At 41.7% G+C, this 22,184-nt stretch overlaps 1 protein-coding gene, 1 long non-coding RNA gene and 1 pseudogene across 2 annotated transcripts; 2 read left to right on the forward strand and 1 right to left on the reverse strand.

The window, feature by feature from the left end:
* Window positions 1-30: 30 nt before the first annotated feature.
* On the reverse strand, window positions 31-7,335 carry LOC143649896 (uncharacterized). The gene is made up of 4 exons (XR_013159222.1): window positions 6,568-7,335; window positions 2,039-2,118; window positions 699-750; window positions 31-591 (listed from the first exon to the last, which is right to left on the reverse strand). It is a non-coding gene; the product is annotated as an uncharacterized LOC143649896 (long non-coding RNA).
* Window positions 2,259-5,345, forward strand: LOC143650909 (coronin-1C pseudogene; annotated as a pseudogene).
* LOC143649895 (glutathione S-transferase Mu 3) lies at window positions 6,894-9,967 on the forward strand. The gene is made up of 8 exons (XM_077119987.1): window positions 6,894-7,096; window positions 7,430-7,505; window positions 7,820-7,884; window positions 8,558-8,639; window positions 8,734-8,834; window positions 9,196-9,291; window positions 9,384-9,494; window positions 9,772-9,967. The coding sequence occupies exons 1-8, from the start codon at window positions 7,043-7,045 to the stop codon at window positions 9,868-9,870; spliced, it is 684 nt and encodes a 227-aa protein (XP_076976102.1). The 5' UTR covers window positions 6,894-7,042; the 3' UTR covers window positions 9,871-9,967.
* The last annotated feature ends 12,217 nt before the right edge of the window (window positions 9,968-22,184 follow it).

Consider the following 22,184-nt stretch of genomic DNA (forward strand, 5'->3'; position numbering starts at 1 on the left):
AGAAGCAAAGAGCACTGGGACTAGAGGATGTAGATTTTGACAAATTATACTGGTTTAATGATCCAAAGGAGCATTAACAAGCATGTCAGGTATACAAGATTCTACTTGGTAACTGCCTCTTTTAGTACAACTTTCTAATACAACCCTCCCAGTGGGTAAGTCAACCTTGAATTCACTTCCCTGGATGACTCTGTAGTGGCAGAGCACAAGGAACACTGGGCTGGAAGTAAAAATTCCAACTGGCAGTGTGAACTCTTTGGATCTCTGGTTAAGAGTTTGTGCTATCTGTGGCTTCTGATATATTTTAGCAAAAACAGTCTTCTTTATATCTCAAAACCATCATTGACACCTACAGACACAATTATAAAAGCACTTGTACTCTATTTGGTCTACAGATGAGGCTTGATGCACTTATGGATTTCAGAACCTTCCACTGCTTCCTTAAGTCTCTCAACTGAATTTGTCCATGATCCAAACACCATCTGGGCTTTGATTATCCTATTTTTAGAGTTCCCGTGCCATTCCCTCAAGCTCCAGGCCTTGTAAAATTCTCTTTGAGGTGGTAATCCAGAACAGGAAAGCAAAAGTTTTCTTTCACAAAAGAGAAAAAAAGATGAGGCCTTTAGCGTCTGACTTGTCCAGGGCAAAAGTTAACCATAATAGTTAATGTATTGGGATGAGGGGGAGGAGACATTTACCCACTGTCCTCTGGGACTTCACAGGTCTGAAGAAACCCTAGAAACACGGAAACTGCCAGAACCAGAAAGAAAAAAAAGTGTTAATTAACTTTTTAAGTATATGACTAACATTTATTGAGTACCTATGATGTGCCAGACAATAGTCCAGGTGTTTTTATATATATTAGCTAATTTATTCCAACTTAAGTTCCACTACAACTCCATGAAATAGGTATTATGCTTATTTTATAGGAAGAAACTAGGGCCCAGAGAGGTTCGGTGAGTTGCTTTTCTAAGCTAAAGTTCCTGTGGGTTAAATTCATCTGTCCTTATGAGTTTGCACTTTTCCTCTTTCTTCTTTATAGTGAAATATTCTTTTAAAAAGTCCCAACCTTGCTTTTACAAACGTGATTTCCCACACATGGGCCAGAAGAGATGGGGGCTCAGAGTGATTCGAGTGGCCATTCTAAGAAGCCCTGCTAGAAACTCTCAGAGTAGCTTCTGGATGACCCCCTTATGCCACTACTGTCAAATTCTGTCTTTCCCATGCTGAAACTGTTACACATGTGGGCCCCTTCTCCATTTTCAAGGGCTCTGCTTAAACTCAGAAGTTTAGTTCTTTCAAGGACTGCAGGGGTCTCCAAACAGAGCTATTGCTCTTTTCAAAGTCACCAATGACACCCACAGGACTATAGTTCACTGATCATTCTCAGTCTTCATCTTCCTTGACCTGTCAGCTTCACATGACATAGCTGCTCACATCCTCCTTCAAACATCTTTACTTGGTTTCTTGGACACCACACTCTCCTGGGTTTCCTCCTCCCTCAATGACCACTCCTTTTCACACTCCTTGCTGGTTCTTTCTCAGTTCCCCATCTTCTAGTTGTCAATCTGCCACAGGACCCCAAACCTTCAGATCTTGTTTCTTCTCCACCTAAATCTCACTCCCTTGGTGACCTTCTCTAGTCTCATGGTTTTAAATGCTGTCTACACAGCAATTGACTCCCAGTACTGTCTGGTGTGCCCCCAACCCACCTCTGCACCCACACTCCCTGTCTGGGTTTTGCTTTAGCATGTGTATCATCATCTAACTTACTATCTATTTACTTATTTGTTCACTTATTTCTGCCTCTCACCATTAAAATGTAAGCTTCCTGAGGGCAGGGGTTTTGTCTGTGGCACTCAGTTCTGTATCCCCAGCACCTAAAGCCTGTCCATAATAAGCATGTTAATAAACATTTGTTGGATAAAGGGATGGATGAATGAATGAAAGAAGATTAGAAATATCTTTCCTCCTCCAGTTCACTCTATACAAAGAAGCTAGATTAATTTCCCTGTAAAAGAGTCTGACACTTACTCACCTCAGCAAAGCATCCAAATCTGCACTAATATAGAAGCCACTAGCCACATGCAGCGAGGGAGCACAGGAAACGTGGTTAATCTAAATTGAGATATGCCATAGGTGAAAAATACGCACTAAACTTTGAAGTTTTAGTACAAAACTGTAAAATATACCATTAATAATTTTATATTGATTATATGTTAAATTTACAGTATTTTAGATATATTGCACTAAGTAAAATGCATGAATTCACCTGGCTCCCGCACCCCACAGTAGGGTCTCCTACAGTTTCCCACCAAGTCACCTCCAGGGTATCCCCTAAGAAGCCCTCCATCTGCTTCATGTGGGCTTGGAACCACAGTGGCCCGTCCTGTGCACAGGACCTCTAGGTGCACACCTCCCAGGGGACACTGGGAGGCATCTTAGCCTGATTCCTTGAGGGAAGACTGGCCAGTTAGGCCAGTTTTCAAGTCTGAATAGAAGAAGGTAGGACTCACCCCTACTTGAAAATGGAAAGCCAACCACTATGTCATGAAGACATTTGAACAGCCTATGGGAAGGCCCATCTAAAGAGGAACTGAGTCCCCTACAAATAATCAGCACCAATTTGTCAACCTTGTCATAGATCTATGGTCCCCTTTGCTGACTGACAGATAAAGTTGGTGGCAAGGACATGGAGGAGCCTGTTGAAAGACATGGAGGGTCTTTCAGTGAATAATACAATGAGACAAGTGGTACGACAGAGCAAATTTCAGCACATATGTGGGCAAGCAATGAAAAATGATGGCATCATTTCCTAATATAACTTATGTAGATAGTTTGATTGAATGTCATAAGTACTTGGAATCTCAGGTGGGACATGAGATTTTGTTGGTTTGTCCAGAGTGATGCCCCAATGAATCCCAGAGTGATTCGAGCAGTGAGTAGAAAAGTATTTGCAAAGCCCCCTTTGGGGAATGGTGAGAACAGGGAGAAATTCAACTTCCCCAAGCTGAATTCTTGATATTCTCACAAGCAGTCTGGACAACCAAAGCTATAGGCTGAGCCCCCAGTCTTGGGGTTTGTTCATATGAAACTAACCCCACAAAGGATAGGTCAAGCCTACTTAAAATCTAGGCCTAAGAGTCACCCCCAAGAGAGCCTCTTTTGTTGCTCAGATGTGGCCTCTCTCTCCAGCCAACACAACAAGCAGACTTCTCACCCTCCCCATCTATGTGGGACAAGACTCCCAGGGGTGTGGACCTTCCTGGCAACGTGGGACAGAAATCCTGGAATGAGCTGAGACTCAGCATCAAGGGATTGAGAAAAACCCTAGAATGAGCTGAGACTCAGCATCAAGGGATTGAGAAAACCTTCTCGACTAAAAGGGGGAAGAGTGAAATGAGACAAAGTCTCAATGACTGAGAGATTCCAAACAGAGTCGAGAGGTTATCATGGAGGTTATTCTTACGCATTAAGTAGATATCACCTTGTTATTCAAGATGTAGTGGAGAAGCTGGAGGGAACTGCCTGAAAATGTAGAGCTGTGTTCCAGTAGCCATGTTTCTTGATGATGACTAAATGATAGAGCTTTCACAATGTGACTGTGTGATTGTGAAAACCTTGTGTCTGATGCTTTTATCTACCATGTCAACAGATGAGTAGAATATATGGAATAAAAACAGATAACAGGGGAAACAAATGTTAAAATAAATTTAGTTCGAAATGCTAGTGATAAATGAAAGTGAGGGGTAAGGGGTATGGTATGTATAATCTTTTTTTTTCTCTGTTATCGTTTTATTTTTTTCTGTTGTCTTTTTATTTCTTTTTCTGAATTGAAGCAAATATTCTAAGAAATGATGACTATGCAACTATGTGATGATATTGAGAATTACTGATTATATATGTAGAACGGAATGATATGTTAATGTTTGTTCTTAATTTTTTTAATTAATAAATACATTAATTAAAAAAAAAAGGTGGCATCCAGGTTTCTCATATGATCTGGGATAGTTCTTTTTGCATTGTCAATCCTAGATTTCTTGCCATAATCATAGAAGCCTGTGGGAGAGGGGCATCCCTTGTGCTTTCTTTGCACAAAACTGGCTGAATTGACAAATCCTACCCTACATATGTGGCCACACAGGACCTGTGTTCGACACAGACTAGCGCCTGCCTAACAATCAAGTGATTGCCAATGGGTCTGAGGACTGTACAATTAATTATGGGATTAAAGATCCCAGAAAATGGACTCACCCTTTCCCTGACTGAACCTGTGGTGATTTTAGAAGGCCATTCAAAGAGAGTGGGCATCGTGGCCTGGCACCCAATGGCCCGCAATGTGCTTCTTAGTGCAGGCTGCAATAATGCAGTTAACATCTGGAATGTGGGGACAGGGGAAGCCCTTATACACTTGGATGTTATGCACTCAAACATGATTTACAATGTTAGCTGGAACTGGTATGACAGTCTGATCTGCACAGCTTCCAAACACAAAAAAGTGAGAGTAATTAATACCAGGAAATAAGAGATTGTTGCTGAGAAGGAGAAAGTACATGAAGGGTAAGACCCATAAGAGCCATCTTTCTGGCTGATGGAAATGTCTTTACCACTGGCTTCAGCCACATGAGTTAGTGGTAGCTGGCTCTCTGGAATCCAAAAAATATGCAGGAACCAATTGTTCTTCATGAAATGGACACTGGCAATGGGGTGTTGCTGCCTTTCTATGATCCTGACACCAGTATCATTTTCTCATGTGGAAAGGGCAACAGCAGTATCTGTATTTTGAGATCATAGTTGAATCCCTGTATGTTCACTACCCAAACACACTCAGCAGCAAACAGCTTCCAAGGAGAATGGGTTACAAGTCCAAGAGGGGACATGATGTGAACAAATGTAAGATTGCCAGATTCTTCAAATTTCTTGAGAGAAAGTGTGACCGTTCCCAGGATGTCAGACGTCTCCCAAGATGACTGGTACCCTGACACAGCGGGCCTGAAGCAGTGCTGGAAACAGAAGAGGGGTTTGACAGTAAGAATGCAGATCCAATCTTCATCTCCCTGAAGCACAGATACATTCCAGGCAAAAACAGGGATTTCACAGTGATCAAAAAGAAGATTCTGGTTAGGAGGCCCACTGCAAACAAGAAATGCAACCTGATCAATGTTTGCAAGAAAACCGCAGATAAACCAGTGTGCAAAATGAAGCCAAGTTGGATGAAACTTTAAGATATCATATTCATAAAAGACATAATCTGCAATCAAGTTAGAATAGCAAATGGTGAAGATAATAGCCTGAAGGTCCCACCCCTCCACCAAAAAATGGAAGCAAGAGCTTGTGCTTGGTAGGGAGTTGCTGGTGTGGTCCTCCGGGGGTGAAAAGGAGACACTTCATTTCAGATCTGTCAACCAGCAAGGCCACATTCCAGCAAGAACACAATTCATCTCCCAAATTTGCAGAAGCAAAACATGAATTAAAAGCTGAGCTTTGTATCAAAAAGCTTTTTTGATGTTGCGTTATGTGACTTGTTGAATTTTTAAAAAACAAAAGTGCTACTTTTAAAACACCAGATATTCTGAATTTTAGAAAACAAACTAATTCTGACTTAGTGTCATATCCAAGTACCTTTTTTCACAAATAGGGACCAAAGCCACATTGCTTTTTATATATCTTCTTTTTTAGTGTTGTTAAAGACAAGAGTAGTTTTTTTTCTCTGTATTTTGCTACTTTGCAGTGTGGTGTGTGGTGTTTTTTTCCCCCTTAACTTGAAAGGGACAGCACTATGTATGTTTATGAACTAAATGTACTTAAGATCGTATCTTGTATACACATTCATCTGTGAAGAATCAGAGCAACAGCTACATCATGCTGGCCTGCTGGCAGCTTAACTTGGTCATCCCGACCACTGAGCAAAGACTTGAAAAATCACGTGGATTCATGTTACTGATTACCATCCCTTTCATTTCAATGAGTCTTCTGATCAAAAAAACGCTCGTGTCCTATCTCTAACTTCCTTTCCTTTCTCTTTTCTAGAAACTGGGTGGTTGTACCAGAACGGAATTTTGTTTCTTGGTTATCCGGTGCTTCACATGATTATAATCTAACCTCCCCCCAACCCACCAAAAAAATCAATTCACCTGTTTCTTTTCACTAGAAATAGAAAATGTTAAATAATATATTTGGCTTGTATGACTTTGCTACTGCACAACAGTCACCCAGTGGCGCCCACTGACCAAAGAAAAACACCCTAACTTCTCTCTCCGGCACGCAAATCCCTCTACAACTTGACCCCAATATACTTTTCAAACTTATCTTTCCCTACGCCCCATTGTAAACTCATAAACCCGCCCAAACTAGCAACGCCTGCTGTTCCTTCTACACACGTCTATTTTCCCGCTTTACAGCACTAGCTCTGTGGCCCCGTTTCCTGGATTCCCACTGCACACGGCCTTAAGCTTCCTTTATTCAATGCCCTCCTCCTCCTAGAAGCCTTCTCAAAACCCTCCTCTTCCCCCATCAGAAATCTCTCCCTCTCTAGGAGGAGTGTCTTAGCCCTGGATCGCTTCTTACCTGGCAGCTGCCCAGGTGGAGGTAATGTGTGGGTGTCTTAGCTCCTCCTCCCCCAAACCCGCGCGTGCGAACACAGTGATTCCTGGCGGTCCGAGCGCCGTCTGACTCCAGGCGCTTACCTCCAGGCTCGTAGATACTTGTGGCATGAATCTCACTGCTCAGGTTACTGGAGCCCTTCCTGCCTACGCGACTGACACCATTAACAACGCACGGTTCCCACCGTCCCGGAAGCGCAAAACCCCAACGTCGGGTTCCCCTGCGTCGGGGTTGCGCGGCTTCGAACCGACGGGACAGCATAAGCTGCGCCTGCGCGCGGTCCTAGGCCGGCGCGCGGAAGGAGGAGCAGCGAACGGGGGCGGAGTCAGAGCCGCGACAGGGCGGAGCCACGGCAGCCACGTTGGTCCTGCCTACTTACGTTGGATATAAAAGCTCGCCCGTTGCGCACTTCTCGGGTCTTAGAAGGCATCAAGGGAAGATGAGCACTTCTTCCAAGTCGAATGTGGTCCTGGGGTACTGGGATATTCGCGGGGTGAGCGCCCTCTCAACGGCCGACCGCCCAGTCAGGGGAACGGACGCGGAGGCGCCCGGGGACTCTGGGTCCGGGATCTCCGAGAGAGGTGGCTTCTTGACGCCCCTCGCCGGAGCCAGACCACGTTCCCGGCGTGGGAGGCAGACTCCTGCCCCGCCTCCGGGATCGGAGGCCCAGTCTCCGTGGCCGCTTAACGACCGCCCCGGCAGAGCGCAGGGTCTCGGTTGCCCAGGGTGGGGGGTGGGGGGGTGAACGTTGGTGGGCGGAGCGGAACGGGAGTGGGGGGGGCGGTGCGCGAGCCGTGCGGGCACTGACCCCGGGCCGTCTCCCCAGCTGGCGCACGCCATCCGCATGCTTCTGGAGTTCACTGATACAGCCTATGAGGAGCAGCGGTACACGTGCGGGGAAGGTAATGCTTCCCTGGCAGTGCCCCCGGCTCTGGTTTGATCGGGTGGTGCCCCGCGCGGCCCTCCGACTGTCCCTTTCATCCAGTGCCCAGAGGGTGGCATCATGCCGAGGGTGGGGGCGGGGGGACTTCTGTCTCAGTCACCTGAAACAGAGCGGTTCTGTGTGGGAGGGTCACATCTTTTACTTGGAGTGGATTCTTGCCCTGCAGTAGCCCAAATCCCTTCTTAACTCTTAATGTTATAGACCCCAGAGGCAAAACAATTCCTTGGTGGGATATTAAGGAGGTTGAGCTTCACTTCATTCTCTCTCCCACAGCTCCTGACTTTGATAAAAGCCAGTGGCTGGACGTGAAATTCAAGCTGAACCTGGACTTTCCTAATGTGAGTGGCTCTAGAGGAGGACAGGCAGAAGGGAAGGCATGAAGCATATTCTTGCTGCTTTTCCCTCCGAGCTAGAATAGACAGAATTCAGGAGTCCATGAAATTGGATGGGAAAAAATTTTAATGAATTTTAGATTTTAACTGAAATCTAGCGCTTGTCTATTGTGAATCGAGACACAAAGCACATTGGTTATTTGCCATGTCTGTGACTTTAACATCAGTAGAAATCAGTTATTTTTATATTTATTACATTTGCACATATCAAAAAGAAAAGTTATTTATACTCACTACTATTTTGACATGATAATTATTAGACCTGCTTGTTATTCAGTGCATTAATAAGCACTTATTACTCTGTTCTTAAAATATTTAAAATTTTGATCATTATGTTAATACATGTAATTAGCTTTTCTGCATTTGAAACCATTATTCTGAAAAAGAGTCCATGGCATGCATACACACACACACGCGCGTACACACATACACATACACATACATTAAGAGCCCCTGTCTAGAATCAGGTGGAGGCCCAGTTGCCATCTTCTACTCAGTTTCTCCTTTCTCCTACCACAGCATGTTCTCTCTCCAGTTTCCTGCAAGTCTCTTCCCCAAAGGGAGGGGATGCAAGAGAGAGCCAGGTTGATCATTTGACCTATCCTTCTTTTCCTTCCAGCTGCCCTACCTTATGGATGGAAAGAACAAGATCACTCAGAGCAATGCCATCTTGCGTTATATCGCTCGCAAGCACAATATGTGTGAGTGGGGTAGGGCTAGTGAAGGCTAGCAGGTTGGTTTCACCTGGTGATGATGGGTGATGCCCAGGATAAGGTCTTGTCATTTGGCCTACAGGTGGCGACACAGAAGAAGAAAAAATTCGAGTGGACATCATGGAGAACCAAGTAATGGATTTCCGCATGCAGCTAGCACGGCTCTGCTACAACCCTGATCATGTAAGTTTATCCTTAGCAGGCATCAGTGGATGGGGTCTCAGGAAAAGGAGCATTTGAGGATACAAGGGCTATTTCTGGTTCATTCTGTTGCTTATTACCTTCCTGTCAACCTAGTCAGTCTGTCAATGAGAATAGGTAACCGGACTTTTGTTTTTTGTTTTGTTCTGTAACTCTGGTGTTGGCCTCTCCTCCTTCCCAAACTCCTCCTTCCCTCTTTACACACCCTCTTCAAGGCAGTCAAAGGAAGGCACCTGTGGAGAACAGGCTGCTAAGTGTTAAGGGTCCGTCACTGCCCCCTACCTTGATTCACTATGAAGATGATGGCAGCTGTTTTTGTTCTTTCTCTTTCCCTCTCTCCCAGGAAAAGCTGAAACCTCAGTACTTGGAACAGCTACCTGGACAACTGAAACAATTCTCCTTGTTCCTGGGGAAATTCTCATGGTTCGCAGGGGAAAAGGTATGAAGTAGGAAAAGGGAGAGGAAATCTGACTGTGTCTGTAGGTATTAATGAACCACCCAGACCTGATCATCTTATTATCCTTCCTCTAGCTCACCTTTGTGGATTTTCTCACCTATGATGTCTTAGATCAGAACCGCATGTTTGAGCCCAAGTGCCTGGATGAATTTCCAAATCTGAAGGCTTTCATGTGCCGCTTTGAGGTGATACTCCCTGTACCTTTCTCTTTGAAACTATTCACAGGTTTACCTGGTCCTGGAGGGTCCCGTTGGGGTAGATTCTTGCCCAACACAAGCTTTTGCCTTAAGGGATCAGTAATTGGACACCTCTAAGCCATTAACTCTTGGAGAGGACCTGGTTTAAATAATCTTGAAGACTCTGTCTACGGGAAATAAGGGGTAGATGTGCCAGCATATGAATGTCACTATTTTGGTATGGATCTGTAGGGTCTTTATAAAGTTCAGTGTGTTTTCCCTTCAGGCTTTGGAGAAAATAGCTGCATACATGCAGTCTGACCGCTTCTTCAAGATGCCCATCAACAACAAGATGGCCCAGTGGGGAAGCAAGAGGATATGCTGAGCATGAGGCAAAGTTACTGCTGGTTTTGTTCCATCGTGAACCTAAGGGTCTTGTCCTCTAACTTCTCTGCTCATTTCAATAAATAGCATTTAGGCTATTGGTGTCCAGCTGAATTTCTCTTTGGACTAGAGGCTAAAGAAGAGTAAGGATATGTGAAGAGTTATCAAATATAAGTTTGATTATTCCACCATTGATACCCACCTCTTCCCTAGCAGAGTTCAAGGGCTACAGAGGTTCATTGCCCAGTGAACTCTCTCTAGTTCACTTGAGAGTGGGGACTAGAGATAAAGGTGAGATTGAAGAGTTGAAGAGAGGAGGTATGTCAAATGGAATTGGAGCTCCCATAGAAGACCTGGGGAAGATGTAAAACTGTGTAATGCTTAGGGACTTAACTGGAGTTCAAAAACAGACTTGGGTTTATATGGGAATTTAATATGATAAAGGTGGTATTTCACACTGGTGTGCTAGCCAGTAAATAGAATTGGGGCAAAAAATATATATATATATTAGAGCCCGTCCTCGCACCATTCACTAAAATTATTTCATCTAGATTTTAAGGTACAACATTAAACACAAAGCTGCAAAGTATTAATGAAACTATAAGAGTGTAATTGTAGGATAAGGAAAATTTCTGTAAATAAGATACAAAAACAAAAATCCACTAAGGGGAAAGGTTTACGAACTGAAAAGTATCAAAATTTACGACTTATCTGTGATAAGGCACAAGTAAGCAAAACTTAAAAGATTGGTGGCACAGAGCCAAAGGATCAGTATAAGATTATATAAAAACTCCTATAAAGCATTGACAGCTCTGGAAAAATGGACAAAATGTATGAACAATTTTTAGAAATAGAAATACTGATGGCCAAAAAATGTAAAAAAATATATATTTATAATCCAGGAAACTGCAAATTGCAACAGTGAGAAGCCATTTTCCATCTATCTAGTGAACACAAATTAAGAAGTATATAAATATAAAGTGTAGATAAGGCTTGGGAAAGCGATACTCATTTCCTGCTAGCTTCTAAGTTGGTGTAGCAACTTTTGAGAGCAATTTGCAGTATTTTTCATTTTTTTTTAACTTTTTATTTTTGAAATCCTTTCAAACTTACAGGATGGTGACAAAAATAAAATTCCATACAACATACGCCTAAATACCCCACCCAAATATCCTGATAAACCAATTTTAACCATTTTGCACATTTGGCATATCATTCTCTCCATCTCTCTATCAGTACATTTTCTGAACTTACACCTGAGTATAAGTCATAAACATCAAGCTCCTTTTACAATACTGTCGTGTACGTTTGTTTCCTCAGAACGAGGATGTTCACTTATGTAATCACCTTACGTGCAGTTATCAAGTTCAAGCAATTTAACACTGATAAAAGCTTACAGTCTATATTCCAATTTTTTCATATGTCCCAATAATGTCCTTTTGAGCCTTTTTCTCATCCCTTATTGGATCCCATTCAGGATCACATTGCATTTAATTGTCATTGTTGCTTTAGTTGACCTTTTTTAAATTGTAGGAACATATAACAAACTTTCCCGTCTCAACCCTTCCAAACAGAAACCCTAGACCCATAATGCATTAACTCCCTATTCCTTCAGCCCCCCACCCCTAGTATCTGTATCTATGAGCTTGCTTTTTCTATATTTTTGTAATTGCTGTGAGGCTTAAGTTTAACATTCTAAATCTATAACAATCTCATTTGTTTTGATACCAACTTAAATAGTATAAGCAAACTATGTTCCTATATCCCTCTGTCCCCCCACTTTTATGTAATTATTGTCACAAATTATGTGTTTATACACTGAGTCCAGAACCACTGATTTTTTTCATTACATTTATGCATTTGCCCTTTAGATCCTGTAGGAAGTAAAAAGTGAAGTTATAGGCCAAAAATACAACAGTACTGACATATTTACCCATGTCATTACCCTTACTGGAGATCTTTATTTCTTCACGTAGCTTCAATCTACTATCTATTGTCCTATCCTTTCAACCAGCAGAACTCTCCTTAGTATGTCTTGTAGGGCTAAACTAGTAGTGACGAACTCCCTCAACTTTTGTTTATCTGGGAATGTCTTCATCTCTCATTCTTGAAAGACAGTTTTGCTGGATATAGAATTCTTGGTTCACAGTTTTTTGCTTTCAGTGCCTTAAATATGTCATATATCCAGTGAGAAATTGACAGTCTTACTGAGGCTCCCTTGTCTCTTGAGACTTTTCAAATTCTCTATCTTTGGCATTTGACAGTTTGATTATAATATGCCACTGCATGGGTCTATTTGGGCTTACTCTGTTTGAAGCCCATTTAGTGTCTTGGATGTGTATATTCATGTCTTTGATTAAGTTTGGTAAATTTTCCAAGTAAAAGCATTTATTTCTTTGAACTCTCTTTCTGCCTCTTCCTTTCTCTCTTCTGGGACTCCCACAGTACATATTATTGGTCTCACAGGTTCCTCAGGCTCTGTTCACTTTTCTTCATTCATTCTTCTTTCTGCTCCTCAGATTGAATGATTTCAGTTGTCTTATCTTCAAGTTCTCTGATTCTTCTGCCAGCCCTCGTCTGCTGTAGAACCCTTCTAGAGAACTTAAAATTTCAGTTATGTGATTTTCAACTCTGTCTAGTTCATTTCCATAATTTCTATTTCTATATTTTTATTCTCTTTGTGTTTATCTGTCATTTTCCTAATTTCCTTTAGTTCTTTTATCCATAGTTTCCTTTAGCTCTTTGAGAATATTTAGGACCAGTTTTTTAAGTCTTTGGTATGTTCCAGAACTTGTCCTCCTCATGGATAGTTTCTTAAGATTAACTTCTCCTTTGTCTGAGCCATCACTTTCCTAGTCTTCGCAAATTGATCTATGCAAGTGCTCTCTTTCAGAGGTTATCCATGCAATGAGTTTAGAGAGAAGCTCCGGGCCAAAGTATAAGGGCCTTCCTGACCCTATTTAGGTCTGTGTCGTGTGTGTGTGTGTCGTGTGTGTGTGTGTGTATCCCGTACCCAACAATCTCTTGCCTCAGATAGCCACTTGACAGCTCTCCCACAACATCTGTAGGCGAGTTCTGTGAGCTGCCCTATACACAGGGCAAGTTTTGGGATAGCAAGGCCCTCAGGCCACCACCACATTGGACCAGAGATCCATGCTCCCAGTATGTGCATGTGTTGCTTTGCTCCTTGTGGACCTGGAGCCATCGATCCACACCGAAAACATGGGCCAGCTCTACACCTGAGCCTGTGAGGAGTAGGGAGGGGCCAGTCAGGAAGCCACGAGATGGTACCACTTTTAAGTAGCTTTTTTCTTGATTTGGCACCCACCTTGTTATGCAGTCCTTTAGCTGCCTTCTGGGGCTTTGAGAAAGGTGTTTCTGCCAGTTCTCACTGGTTCCAAGCTTCTGTGGGGGCAAAGAGCCTGAAGTATCTTACACCGCCATCTTGATTGGGGAATATTTTTTTCTCTCTCTTTTTTTCTTTTTTTTTTTAATTGACAAATCAAACAACATACAAACATGAACATTCTTAACATACAAATATTCCATACATGGTGTACAATCAATGGCTCACAATATCATCACATAGTAGTATATTCATCACCATGATCATTTTTTAGAACATTTACATCATTCCAGAAAAAGAAAAAAAAAAGAAAAAACTCATACATACCATACCCCTTACCTCTCCCTCTCATTGATCGCTAGTATTTCCATCTACCTTTATTTTAACCTTTTTTCCCCCTATTTTTTCTATATACTTTGTCACTCCCTTTCACTAATCACTAGTATACTCATATTGTTTTAAAATTTGTTCCCCCTATTATTTATTTTTAATCCATATTTTTTACTTATCTGTCCATACCATAGATAAAAGGAGCATCAGATGCAAGATTTTCACAATCACACAGTCACATTGTGAAAGCTAGATCATTATACAATCATCTTCAGGAAACATGGCTACTGGAACACAGCTCTACAGTTTCAGGCACTTCCCTTTAGCCTCTCTAATACACCTTAAACTAAAAAGGTGATATCTGTATAATGTGTAAGAATAACCTCTCGACTCTGTTTGAAATCTCTCAGCCACTGATGGTTTATTTTGTCTCATTTCTTTTTTCCCCCTTTTGGTTGAGAAGGTTTACTTGATCCCTTGATGTTGAGTTTGGGGAATATCTTAAAAGGTAAATCATATCCTATGGCCTAACAATTCCATTCTATAAAAACTCACCCATATACCCAAAAAGGCATATACTAAGATGTTCATTGTGGAATTGTTTGTAATAGAAAATAAGTGGAAATAATGTAAATGCCCGTTAATACTGTGGAATACCACACGACAGTTAAAGAGTAACATGGAATTGTGTGATCCTGGAAAGATCCCCAGGACACACTCTGGAATTTTTTAGATTAGATTGCAGATTAGTATGTGCAGTATGATACCTTTTACGTCTATTTAAAGGCAAACACAAAGTAAATCTATTTTTTTAAATGTGTATGTGTATATGTGAATGCCTAGGAAATGGTCTGAAGGAACACCACACTGGTAACAGGAACTACATCAGGCCAGTGGGAGAAAGACCTGGGCCCCAGGGTGGAAGTAACAGGGAACTTTTGCAGATAAGATTGAAGTTTTTCTTTTCTAACAAGGAGAATGTATCCATGCATTATTTGTGTAACAGAAACCAATTTTTAAAAAATAAAACAAACTTAAGGGAAACTGACTCTTGTGGAGATTGAATTGGCACCAGTCTCCATTCACAGATCAAAGTCTTTGAGCAGTCTCCAGCCTGTGAGAGTGACACGAGGGCATGACGGCTGTTCCCTGTGGACTAGAAATGGAGGATCTCTCTAGTGAGGGACATAGGAGATCTGGTAATCAGGAAGGCTGCCTCAGGAGGAGTTTGTACAGACAAAAGATGCTTAGCAGACACTTCACCTGCCACCTTTAGCTACCCCTGTGAACTACGGTTGTGTGTCAGGACAATACCTTGGTTACAGGGAACCTTTGGCCAGTAGAGGTGTAAAGCTGAAGTTATTCTTTTCAGTCTAGCAACTACTGATGTGAACTTCCATAATCTGAAGGAGTGAGGTGTGAATTTCTGGGCCTCCGAATCCTAGAGTTTCTAAGTACATATGTGCCTTCAAGGATCTAATTAAAATTTCTCTCTATTCTGGTTGGAGGACAAAAAAAGAAAAATAGGATAGCCACCAGAGATAGTTCAAGTAGCACTGCAGGGAGTCAGGACAAAAGTTCCCGTTACAGGAGGCCCTGGAGGCCCAGTGAAGCCGCTGAGTCTGAGCAGTAAGTGAGTTGATGAAGTTGTCTGACTCACTTCTTGCTTAGACCAAATTGAAATGAAATATTTCTGAGAAAGTAACAGGGATGGGCTTTTAGTATTCTTATGGGATTTTCAAGGGATGTAATTACAGGTGACTCACATATGGGACTTAAATCCAGAAGAAAAGGATAAATGGATGCATATATATTTGAATATTAAATGAATAGGTGCTGCCATGTATCTGGCCACACATGGAGATAAGGGTCAACTTGAATTTGGTGCAGAGAGATGGGAATAAAACAAGATAATTAACTCATGCTATGTTAGAGGTGTGAAGGAAAATTAGAAGTATTAAGTCTGTATTATATCTTCTGTGGTATAATGTTTTGAATTGTATTAACAGGGATTCTTGTCAAACTGTGACCGAACCCCATTTACTTCCTTCAAAAATTATGTCTCAACTGACAAGGAGAACTAAAGGAAAGTAGGAAATGTCAGATGGCCATTGGGCCTTTTAGAGAAGACTATGCTTTCTTCAGGGTTTCTGGGGGACCACTCCACAAAGTGGAGTATGTTGGGGAAAAGCGAGATCTCATTACTAAAAGAATGACAGCATTTCAGGAAGAGTTGTTCTGGAATCTATCAGGATCGGCCTGCTTACTCTCTGCTTTCAGTTGCCATGTGGCAGCTGGCTGCTTATTAGTAAAGGTTTTGCTCATCCTGCCACACATGCCACATGAGATAGGAAATGTAGGCTAATGAAGTGGGAAGACAATGAGCCTGAGAGTGGGGTCACCAGAAGATGGAGAAAAGACCCAATTTGGGGAGTGACTTCTGGTTGCTAATATCAATAAAAAGGTTATCATACCACTGAATTGCCCTGAAGTAGTTAAAATAGCGATTTTTATGTTATGTTTGATTTTACCACACTTTTAAAAAAGGCTTGCTAATACAACATCTCTTTGGAACCCTCTCACCAAACAAGGGCATGTTCTAAGCAGTATAAATAAATGCAAGACAGCATATCTGCAAATCTGAGGGCAGGCTGTTTTATGCTGTGTAATAGATTCACCTATCTCTACCCCCCATTTTCTTACTATTTTCTGTAGGGTGAATTGCTGGTCATTGGCATTATCCTTGACTCTTTCATTTTCAAAATCACAATATAGTGAGTCAAGATGGCGGCTTAACAACATGTGCATTTTAGTTCATCCTCCAGAACAACTACTAAATAACCAGAAACAGTACAGAACAGCTCCCGGAGCCACAATAGTGACCAGACACACAGCATACCCCAGTCTGGACCAGCTGGACCGGCTGTGAGCACCCCCCAAAACCGTGAGTTCCCAAAGCTGTGGCGGCCAGCGCCACTCCCCCACAGGCCGCTTCCCAGAGGGGAAAGGAAAGGACTTTACCAGCAGCAGGGACTGGGCACAATCAAATGCCAATTGTGGAACTAATTAACAAATTCTGACTACTAAAAATAGGCCCCCAGCTTAGGTGAACCTGATCAAAGCGAAGGTTGCTCATTTTGGCCTCGTGCCAAGGGGGCAGGACTGACAGAAAGGGGGGGGGGGAGAAGGAAACAGAGGTTTTTGTGGCTGTGTATCTACAAAGGCTTGACTACCTCTGGATACAGTGGCAGGACTTTTCAGGCTGCAATTGCCCCAGGCATAGGCAGAAGTGAGCTCTTTTGGGGGCTTATCTGGAGCTTGTGCCTTCCCCAGGGGAGGGGTGAAGCCCCACCCAGGTGGAATCCCTCCATCAAGGAATTCAGACACCAGGGCTTGGTAATTTGAAGCCATTAAAACCAGCCTACAACCTCTCCTCTGTCTCCACCATGCCCCCAGCTGGGAGAGTCTGCCAAAGTTAAAGGTACTGCATCATCTTATGCTGGTGGGACCTGCAGTCAGACAAGCGCCACATACTGGGCAGGATAAGAAAAACAGAGTCCAGAGACTTCACAGGAAAGTCTTTCAAACTGCTGGGTCTCACCCTCAGGGAAAACCGACGCAGGTGACTCTTTCCTCCTGATAGGAGGCCAGTTTGGTCTGGGAAAATCTGGCTGGGGTCTATAATATCTAAGTAGACCCTCCTAAGTGTGTGTGGGGGAAAGGCACCACACAAGCGGGGCAAGAAACAAGAAAACAAGAACTGAAAAATTCTCCGCTGTTAAACAAAACTTAAGCTAAAGGTCCAGATAAAGCTGAACGGAATGTCAAAGAACATATAGACAACAAATTCATCCAGCAAGAAAACTCTAGATAAAAGAAGTGAAAGCAATCTCCAGAATAAACTAATTAAGGTAATTAAATGCTTAGACGCCAGCAAAAAATAACAAATCACACTAGGAAAATTGAAGATATGGCCCAGTCAAAGGAACAAACCAACAATTCAAATGAGATACAGCAGCTGAAACAATTAATTCAGAATGTACGAACAGACATGGAAAACCTCATCAAAAAACAAATCAATGAATTGAGGGAGGATATAAAGAAGGCAAGGAAAGAACAAAAAGAAGAAACTGAAAGTCTGAAAAAACAAATCACAGAACTTATGGGAATGAAAGACATGGTAGAAGAGATGAAAAAAACAATGGAAACCTACAATGGTAGATTTCGAGAGACAGAACGTAGGATTTCTGAACTGGAGGACGGAACATCTGAAATCCGACAAGAAATAGAAACTATAGGAAAAAAATGGAAAAACATGAGCAGGGACTCAGGGAATTGAAAGACAATATGAAGCACATGAATATACGTGTTGTGGGGGTCCCAGAAGGAGAAGAGAAGGGAAAAGGAGTAGAAAAACTAATGGAGGAAATTATCACTGAAAATTTCCCAACTCTTATGAAAGACTTAAAATTACAGATCCAAGAAGTGCAGCGTACCCCAAAGAGAATAGATCCAAATAGACATACTCCAAGACATTTAATAATCAGAATGTCAGAGGTCAAAGAGAAAGAGAGGATCTTGAAAGCAGCAAGAGAAAAGCAATCCATCACATACAAGGGAAGCCCAATAAGACTATGCGCAGATCTCTCAGCAGAAACCGTGGAGGCGAGAAGACAGTGGGATAATATATTTAGAATATTAAAAGAGAAAAACTGCCAACCAAGAATTCTATATCCAGCAAAACTGTCCTTCAAAAATGAGGGAGAAATGAAAACATTTTCAAACAAAAAATCACTGAGAGAATTTGTGACCAAGAGACCAGCTCTGCAAGAAATACTAAAGGGAACACTAGAGACAGATACGAAGACAGAAGAGAGAGATGTGGAGAAGAGTGTAGAAAGGAAGACTATGAGTAAAGGTAAAAAGAAGGAAAATTAGATATGACATATAAAATCCAGAAGGCAAAATAGTAAAAGAAAGTACTACCCATGCAGTAATAACACTGAATGTTAATGGATTAAACTCTCCAATCAAAAGACATAGTCTGGCAGAATGGATTAAAAAACAGGACCCATCTATATGCTGTCTGTACTCAAAGGACACAAGGCCAAGGACACAAATGGACACTTACACACCAATGTTTATAGCAGCATTATTAACAATTACCAAGAGATGGAAACAGCCAAAATATCCATCAACAGACAGTTGGCTAAACAAACTGTGACATTTACATAAGATGGAATATTATGCAGCTGTAAGACAGAATAAAGTTATGAAGTATGTAACAACTTGAATGGACTTTAAGGACATTATGCTGAGTGTGATTAGCCAGAAACAAAAGGACAAATACTGTATGGTCTCACTGATATGAACTGAGTGAATAAACTTGGAATATTTCCTTGGTAACAGAGACCATCAGGAGATAGAAATAGGGTAAGATATTGGGTAATTGGAGCTGAAGGGATACAGATTGTGCAACAGGACTGAATATAAAAACTCAGAGATGGACAGCACAATATTACCTAATTGTAATACAATTATGTTAAAACACTGAATGAAGCTGCATATGAGAATGATAGAGGGAGGAGGGCTGGGCCATAAATGAAACCACAAAGAAAGATAGACGATAAAGATTGAGAGGGTGTAATCTAGGAATGCCTAGAGTGTATAAAGGTAGTGACTAAATGTACAAATTTAAAAAATGTTTTTGCATGAGGAAGAACAAAAGAATGTCATTACTGCAGAGTGCTGAAAATAGATGGTACTTAATATTTTAAAATTTCAACTAATGTGTGAGACTAAAGCAAAAAAATGTTTATTTGGTACAAATCTATACTTTGACTAGTGCATCTCCTAATATAACTCATGTAGATAGTTGATTGAACACCTTAAGTACATGGAACTTTGTATAGGACATGAGATTTTGTTGGTTTGTCCAGGTGATCCCCTGATGAATCCCAGAGTGATTTGATCAGTGAGTGGAAAAGTATTTGCCAAGGCCCCTTCGGGGAATGGTGAGAATGGGGGAAAACTCAACTTCCCCAAGCTGAATTCTTGATATTCTCACAAGCAGTGTGGACAACCAAAGCTATAGGCTGAGCCCCCAGTCTTGGGGTTTGTTCATATGAAACTTAACCCCACAAAGGATAGGTCAAGTCTACTAAAATTAAGCCTAAGAGTCATCCCCAAGAGAACCTCTTTTGTTGCTCAGATGTGGCCTCTCTCTCCAGCCAACACAGCAAGCAGACTCACCACCCTCCCCCTGTCTATGTGGGACATGACTACCAGGGGTGTGGATCTTCCTGGCAGCGTGGGACAGAAATCCCAGAATGAGCTGAGATTCGGCATCAAGGGATTGAGAAAAACTCTGGAATGAGCTGAGACCCAACATCCAGGGATTGAGAGAACCTTCTTGACCAAAAGGGGGAAGAGTGAAATGAGACAAAGTATCAATGGCTTAGAGACTCCAAACAGAGTCGAGAGGTTATCTGGAGGTTATTCTTATGCATTAAGTAGATATCACCTTGTTATCCAAGATGTAATGGAGAGGCTGGAGGGAACTGCCTGAAAATGTAGAGCTGTGTTCCAGTAGCCATGTTTCTTGATGATGATTGTATAATGATATAGCTTTCACAATGTGACTGTGTGATTGTGAAAACCTTGTGTCTGATGCTCCTTTTATCTACCTTGTCAACAGATGAGAGGAACATATGGAATAAAAATAAATAATAGGGGGAACAAATGTTAAAATAGATTTAGTTTGAAATGCTAGTGATCAATGAAAGGGATCAGTAAGGGGTATGGCCTGTAAATTTTTTTTTCTGTTTGTTATATTTTTCTGTCCTAGTTAACACACTTATATACAGGTTTTCTCTCTCTCTTTTTTTTCCCCCAAATTCATGCTAGAGCTTCAACCAAGAAGATAAGGGAACACCCTAGGGGACAGCAGAGCCAAAAGATGGAAAGAACCTGAATCCCTGAATAAATACGTGGGTTGGATTTTGCCCTACCAACCTAGACTGATCCCCATGGAAATGTTACATAAAGAAAGAATGAACTATGTTCTATAAATCAAATTGCTATGGGTTCTTCCTGCCGTGCCAGAGACCCGGGTTCGGTTACTGGTGCCTGCCCATGCAAAAAAAAAAAAAAAAAAAAAAAATTGCTATGGGGTCTCTTTGTTACAGCAGCTTTTTTAAAAATACAACAATGGGGGAATATTAGGCATGGAACATATTAATTAACAGGAGATTACAGATCAATGAAGAAGACACAAAGGCAGGTAGCCGTGTTCTCAAAGGAGTCCTTCTCCTTTCCCCTTTCTAGAGGGGAAAGTATACACCGAGTAGTATGGGAGCACTGTCACGAGGCCCCAAAGAATGCCATGCCTTTGGACCTCTGATACATCCTACTCACACAGCATGTAGGATGTACTGTTTCTACACCAGACCATAAAATATTTATTTTCATCTATTAAATTATAATTTTGATCAAAATGTTTCCAAAATTGTTTTCATTTGCAACTTTCAATTATTAGACCAACTTTTTAAAAGCAGTTCTTTCATTCTCTTTTACTGTGATAATTATTCACCTTTTAAATTTCAAATCTAGTATTTTAGCTTTCATACAGTAATCCCCTTTTAATTTAAGCTGAAAGACTTGGCAAACCCACAGCCACCTGCTTTTGTAAATAACTCTCTACGGGAACACAGTTCCGCCCATTTGCTTGTGTGTGGTCTATGCCAGCATTCACACAACACTTGTGGCGTTGAATAGTTGCTACAGAGAGCCTATGTTCCTCAACGCCTGAAGTATTTACTACCCGGCCCTTTCCAGAAAACGTTTGCTGAACCCTGTTCCAGATCTATAGATAATTTAATCTGATTTGATATTTTTATTGTAACCGCTTATCCTTAGCATATTGTCTCTCATAACACCTATTAATTTTGTTTTGAATTTTATGCTTTTGCCCTAAGTCCTTGTATTTTATTTTTTTGAGGGGGAGGGGGTGTATGGTCCGGGAATCGAACCTGGGTCTCCCGCATGGAAGGAGGGCATTCTAACCACTAAACTACCCGTGCATCCCTAAGTCCTTATATTTTAAAGTAAAAAGCTTTTAGCTGAACTCTTATCTTAGCACATTCATAAACCTTTAGCTTTGTTGATCTCTAGTCTGATTGGTTTCATCTTTTTAAAATTAATCATTAATTTCTTCATTACTTTTAACATTAGTCTTATTGCTCCCTTTTAATTTAATGCCTCCAGGAAGTGCAGCTGCAGGCAGCACCGGTAAAGGCAAACCCTCCCCAAGACTCTTCTCCAAATATTGTCTCTGTCACGGGCCAATTCTCAAGGCTGTGAGGTGACAAGGCCCAACTCCACCACACAGCCATGGTTTGAGAAATCTTCTCAGTCAGATGGCTATCCTTTGAGTCCTGCCCCTTTGCAGGTGACATGCCATAAAATGCCAATACCACCTCCTGACCACACAGATAGGTTACTTCGGCCCAGCAAATTAGGCGGCATGCAGCTTAAGCTAGAGAGAGCTAATAGTTCACTCCCCACCTGTAAAGGATTTAAAATCTTCTGGATTTTATATCCCCAAAGGATGAAATAACTACAAACTGTAAATCTCAGTA

Source organism: Tamandua tetradactyla, chromosome 11, assembly GCF_023851605.1.
Source record: "Tamandua tetradactyla isolate mTamTet1 chromosome 11, mTamTet1.pri, whole genome shotgun sequence".
In the NCBI taxonomy this organism is placed as follows: Eukaryota; Metazoa; Chordata; class Mammalia; order Pilosa; family Myrmecophagidae; genus Tamandua; species Tamandua tetradactyla.

Bases quoted from the DNA above. Each gene is read 5' to 3' on its own strand.
- LOC143649895 (XM_077119987.1), top strand. From the start codon at position 7,043: ATGAGCACTTCTTCCAAGTCGAATGTGGTCCTGGGGTACTGGGATATT. The intron at 7,885-8,557 runs GTGAGTGGCTCT...TTTTCCTTCCAG, and splicing joins TGAACCTGGACTTTCCTAAT to CTGCCCTACCTTATGGATGG. The intron at 8,835-9,195 runs GTAAGTTTATCC...CCTCTCTCCCAG, and splicing joins TCTGCTACAACCCTGATCAT to GAAAAGCTGAAACCTCAGTA.